At 63.7% G+C, this 5,860-nt stretch overlaps 1 protein-coding gene across 1 annotated transcript in view; it reads right to left on the bottom strand.

Annotated features, from left to right (window-relative positions):
- AGRN (agrin) overlaps nucleotides 1-5,829 on the bottom strand; it is a gene marked incomplete at its 5' end in the record, with an annotated part of 19,802 nt that extends 13,973 nt beyond the window's left edge. The window contains 3 exon segments of the mRNA XM_021709351.1: nucleotides 1-120; nucleotides 5,145-5,192; nucleotides 5,718-5,829. The exon segment at nucleotides 1-120 is cut by the window's left edge and continues 387 nt beyond it. Coding sequence (XP_021565026.1) covers nucleotides 1-120; nucleotides 5,145-5,192; nucleotides 5,718-5,829 — 280 coding nt within the window.
- Between the last annotated feature and the right edge of the window lie 31 nt (nucleotides 5,830-5,860).

Genomic DNA, 5,860 nt, shown 5'->3' with positions numbered 1-5,860 from the left:
CGCACACGGGCGCCACCACGCGGGGGCACGCGCTCTTCTTGCACACGCAGGACGCCCGGCCCCGCCCCTCCGCGCGGGGCTCGCACACCGCGCCGAAGCCGCACAGCATTCCCCGGCAGGCTGGACGCGGCGGGAGAGGGGGGTCAGGGCTGCCGGGCACCGGCTCCCGCTGCACCCATCTGCATACCTTGGCATCCATCACTGACCCCACGGACACACACGCACGCGTGCTCAGGGCCTGTGCCGCCCCTCGAACCCCCCCGGGGCTGCCCGCCTGTCCTGGGCCGACCTCGTGGGGGTACATTCTCCACCTATCCCTACCACCGCACAGAGGTGCGTCCCCACTGCCTGCACCAGCGGAGCCTGTGTTCCCACAGCGGGGCAAGGCGCCCACTTCTGACCCACCTCAGTGGACCCCCAACACAGGAGACGGCTGCCAAGCCGAGGCTCCCAAGACAGCACAAGCTGTCACAGCCCCGGTTCTGCAGGGGTCCCTCGCCTCACTCGCCAAAGCCCGGCTCACTGCCCAGGCCATCCATCGGCTTCTGGGCCCTTCCTGGGCATACCCCTTCCTGGGCATGCTGGTTCTTCAAGTTGCAAATCACTCTGCCTGCCCGGCACACAGCCCACCCCCAGCCCCCGACAGCAGCCACTGGGGGCCACTCCTGATCCCAACGGGACCAAGCTCGACCAGGAGGACACCAGTGAGGAAGGCAGGTGGACCTCTAGACCCAGAGCCCCCAGGGACAGCCCAAGCAGCCCTCCTGAGCACGGGGGCAGGGGCAGGCAGGTTCCTCAGCACCCCCACCCGACACACACCCGTGGGCGGGCCGGGCCCATTTAGTGCTGCAGCTGTCTGGGTCCAATAAATGTTATTGTCAATTATCATTAATAAGTCATGGCCAAGGGGGGCAGGGTGACTCCCTCCATTATCTCCCAGCAGGCTCAGGAAATGGGCAGGAGGAAGCCCCCATCTCAGAGGAGGGTGGGTGCCCTGGGAGCTGGAGCCAGCTGTTGCCATGGCAACACCCTCCCCAGGTTCTGCCATCTGCCTGGGGGTCCCCACCTCCACCCAGAAGGATGCGTGCACCGGGACCTAGGCCTGCCTCCCTGCAGCCCACCATGCTCTCCTCATCCTCCTCCCCCCTTCCTCCTTCAGCTGGGCCCACTCTCTTCGGCCCCTCAGGTCCCAGTTCTGCACTGCCCATCTCGTGACGGTGGCAAGACTCACCTCACTGTGCCTCAGTGTCCCCTTCTGCAAAGAGCAGCAGTAGGACCCACCTCCCAGGCTGTGTGGTTAAATGGGCAGGGAACACGCATCATGTAGCCTGTCCACCATCACCACGGGCACAGTAGTAGCTGGCCTCACTGCTGGCTTCCCCTACCCCTGCTCCACCCAAACTCGTGCCCCAAGCACCCCAGCTCCTCACACTACCCCTTCCCACTCCACACCCCTCTACCCATCGGTCTTGCCCAAGGCCCTGGGACTCCCAGCCGAAACCCAAGAGTCGGCTGAGGCTGGCTGGCTGGACCTCTGGCTTCAGCCGGCCCCGCTGCCCGGCTCTCCCCCAAGGTCCCCACCCCACAGCTAAGGACCCGGCCTCCGCTCTGCTTCTGGGCTCTTTGAGGTTGCTGCTGTCTGCGCCACTCCGGCTCAACCCTCTCTCCCGCTGGTCACCCAGTCCAGCCAGGCCTCTCCCAGGGCCCTGACGCCATGGCCAAGGACATCGGACTCCTCCCCAACAAGTGCTGGACTCCCTGCACAGCCCAGTCCAGGATTCTGCTGCATCCCCCCAAGACTGAGACCTGGGGAAGAAGGTGCTGATGGTGGCTAGCCAAGACAGGCCAGGCTGGGGTGCTCTGCAGGGGCATGGAGGGACACGGAGAGCCAGGGGCTGGGGGGCGGGGGTCCAGAGGCCTCTTAGGAACAGCTCCAAGGAACAGCACTGGACGGCTGTGGCGAGGGCAGTGGAGAGATCTGGGGTGCCTGGGGCCACTAAGCCAGGCTGTATGCTGGTGCCCACCTCAATCTAGTGGCGAGACCAGGTCCCACTCTCCCCGTACCACTCCATGACTTCAGAGTCCACCTTCCTCAGAAGTACCTCCACCACGGAGGGGGGGGCAGATCTCCCAGTTCCCAGGGCAACTGCCGCATGTGACGACACAATGCTGGCAAAGCCAAGGCTTAGAGGACACCATACTAGTCTTATTGTCCCCAGTCCAGGCTGAAAAAAAGTATCATGAATCAGCTCAGGAGTCACCACCTCCAGGAAGCTACCCCCAGTCCCATGCTAGTGCTGTTGAGCCAACCTCACCACCACCTGCCTCTGTGTCTGCCTTCCTCAAGGGACCAGGGGACCACAGAGGCTCAAGACCACTTTCTTTTTTTCTTTTAGCATCATGGCCTTGCCCTGTCGCCTGGGCCAGAGTGCAGTGGCATGGTCATAGCTCGCCGCAGCCTCCAACTCCTGGGCTCAAGTGATCCTCCCATGGAGCGACAGGCACACACCCCCATGCCTGGCTAATTTCTTAATTTTTTTGTAGAGGCAAGGTCTCACTATGTTGTCCAGGCTGGTCTTGCACCCCTGCTTCAAGCGATACTCCTGTCTCGGCCTCCCAAAGTGCTGCGATTATAGGTGAGAGTCACTGAGCCTGGCCAAAATGAGTTTCTTAATTGCACAAGTGCAGTAGAGAAGTGCACATAGTGTCAGCACACACACGTGTGTACACATGTACACACAGGTGCAGGCCCGGCCACCACAGCAGCCATGCCCCAAGGCGTCAGGCACTGCCCATGCCTCCTCACACGAATACCCCTCCTCAGGCCACTCAGTCAGAGGACATGGAGGCCCTGCTCAGGTCACCTGACAAGGCCACACTGCGATGATGGCAGAGCTGCTCACAGCCTCTCCCAGATGCAGGTAGCACCTGCGTACCGCAAGCCCTGCATCCCTGATGGGCCACCTGTGGGCGCCCTGCCACGTCTGCCCTGGCCTCTCCTTCTGAGGGAGCCTCTGCCTGGCCACTCAGCCTCCCCACATGGTCTCTCTCACTGCCTGCCCGGCCCGCTCGCGACACGCAGTACTGGAGGCGGCAGGCTTTTTATAGGAGTGGGTATATTTAACTTCCTTCCTGGTCTCGGATGGCTTGGGGGATGGGGTGGAAGCCCCAGCCCTGCCTGTGGCCACAGCTAGATGTGCCTGTGTCGCCACTGCCTTGGCATGGAGCCCTCCATGACTGCACAACAGGGTGGGTGTGGCTGTGGGCAGGGGCGTGTGTCCAAGATAGGGGCTGCCCACTAGCCCCCTGGGCATCAGGAGAGGGGCCTGAGGATGCCAGGGTGCTTCTCCACCTAAGCCTCAGCTGCAGACTCAGATGGCGCCAGGCCTCTTGCCCCCAGGCTCTGGAAACTCAGCCCCCACCTGGCCTCAGCCTGGCAGGAATGCCGCCCCCCCCCAAGTACATCTTGCCAGGAGGGCCTGGTGCCTTCCTACACTGTGAGGGGCCTGGTCTGCGTTCCATCCTATTGCCCCAGAAGGAAGAGGGTCTTCTGGGACACGCAGGCTGCTCACCCACCAGCTCGCCTGGCAAGTCAAGGTCCCTGCATCTCCATGTACTCGATACCTCAGGCCACACACTAGTGGTGGAGGGACTGACCTTTGAGAGTTGGGCCTGGCCTCCTGGGGGCTGCTGGAGTGGAGCCATGCTGCCCTGACCCATCTGTGTCTCAGGACACAGGACAGCAGCTCCCTGGAGGGAAGACTGTCAGAGGCCACAGGCCACCGCCATCACGGCACAGCCACTCTGGTTCCACCCACCCTGGCCCAGCTGCAGGTCTCCCCTCCCCATGGCCCAGGAAGGGCATGGCACTCTCAGGAGCCTGCAGGGTGTTGTGAGAACAGCCCTGGGAGGTGTTGCCAGCAAGGGGCCAGGGCTAGGGTCCCACAGACAGAGGTGGCAGGTCCAAGCCCAGGGTAGGATAGGGACCCCACAGTCCCCAATCCGATGCCACTCCCAGCCTGCAGGAGCAAGGGCGGTCGACTACAGATAACCCCAGCCTGGATGGCTGCCAAGAAAGCCTGCCAGAGGCCCTTCTAACCCACACCCCTGAATCAGGCTCCAGCTCCGGGGTGTCCGACCTCTCCAAACCTCAAAAATCCCCAACCTGTCTCTAATCACTGAGCAACTCAGGTTGCCCCACCCCTGCCCTCACCTCCACACAGGGCGGCCATCACGGGGTTGCGGATGGAGGGAAGGAGGCCCTGCCCAGCCAGTGCCAGCCATTGTCCCCCACGCCCAAGACCCAGGAAGTGGCCCAGACCCCTATGCAGCCCAGGGCCCTGTCCCCAGGGCGGGACCCACAGTGCTGCCCTCCTGCAGACCCCCTGCATATGGAACTACACATGTGCAGGGAACCCACTGATGGAGCAGGTGCTGGGAACAAACCTGGGGCCCTTCCCCACCGCTGGAGAGGACCTCAGGCTTGGGAGGCATGGCCTTGCCCTGTACCCGGCTCACTGACCACTTCCTCCCCTCTCCTCACATTGGCTTGATGGAAGCAGCCCCACTCCAGCAGCCCCCCCGGGAGGTCAGGCCCAACTCACAAAGGTCAGTCCCTCCACCCCGTGCCCTCCCCATACCTGCCTACTCAGGCCCAGGGACAGACCCTGGAGCCCCAGTCCCTTCCCAGACAGCTGTTGCAGTCACGAGGCGGCCTTGCCCCAGCCTGGTCTTGCCCTGCTCTGAGCTCCCACCTCCAGCCTCTGTCCAGCCCCACCCCTTCCTGAACAGGCAGAAGAGGGACAAAGGAGGGGAGGTCCCCAGCCAGACTCTGTCCCACACCCCCTGGGCTCCTGTGAGCACCCCATTCCACACTGTGTGACTTGATCTCACAGCTGCAGGTCCCAGGACTTGTGCCCAATTTTGAGGCGGAGGCAGCCAAGGCTAAAAGAAGTGAGAGCCACTCCTGTGCATGGGCCAGTGGCCAAGCCAGGGCCTCCCCGTGGACTCCCCAGAAGGACCCAGGCACCAGGGTCCAGCCTCCCCCTCCTCCAGACACATATCCTATCTGGGATACGTACTCCCAGATGGCCTTTGGCCCCCAAGCGGGCCATCTGGACACACCCAGCTCAGTCCCCACTCACCATCAGGAGGCGTTGGGGGTGCTGGGGTAAAGTGGGTTCCTGGTTTGTCTGGAAGAAAATGGATTTACAGGTTAGGCACCTCTGGCCAGGTCCTTCCCTCTCCCATCCCCTTCCCAGTCCTGGCCCCAGAGATTCAGGCTGGGGAGGCCAGGAAGCCGAGGCATCCAGCAAGCCCCATGCTGGCTGAGGCCTCCGGTGACAAAGGCAGAGGCCCTGGCTTTGCTGGGTTCCTCCAGCCACACCAGCATGCCTGACCCCAGGAGGGTGGGGCCTGGCAGCAGTGGTGGAGGCGCCCCAGGCCCTGCCCCAAGGCCCACTCCCAGTGCAGCCGGTGGCCCCAAGCCCCAACTCCCCAGGGAGCGCCTCTGCAGCTCAGGATGAGAGCAGCTCACCAAAAGCCCAGGGACAGGCCTCCAGGGGCCCAGAAGGCGAGACACCGCCCCCAGGAGACGCAGGCACCCGTCAGGGCCACTCTGCCGGCCAGCCCCCCTGAGGCCCACCAGCCTCCCCCCACGAAGCGCAGGCGCTGGCCAACAGGAGCAGGCCCACTGGGCCCTGCAGGCGGCCACCTACAGTTGTTGAGGAAGAGCAGCACCGCGAAGCCCAGGGTGGACGTGGCCAGCAGGATGAGGCAGACGTTGCAAGGAATCATGAAGTACCGCACCAGCAGCGAGACGCCGGGCTGCTGCCGGGGGTCCCGGTCCAGCGGCGGGGGC

Source organism: Carlito syrichta, unplaced genomic scaffold (assembly GCF_000164805.1).
Source record: "Carlito syrichta isolate Samal-C Ts95f unplaced genomic scaffold, Tarsius_syrichta-2.0.1 Scaffold181120, whole genome shotgun sequence".
Classification (NCBI taxonomy): domain Eukaryota; kingdom Metazoa; phylum Chordata; class Mammalia; order Primates; family Tarsiidae; genus Carlito; species Carlito syrichta.
The sequence above is the reverse complement of the archived record's forward strand: the minus strand, read 5'-3'. Positions and strand labels throughout refer to the sequence as shown.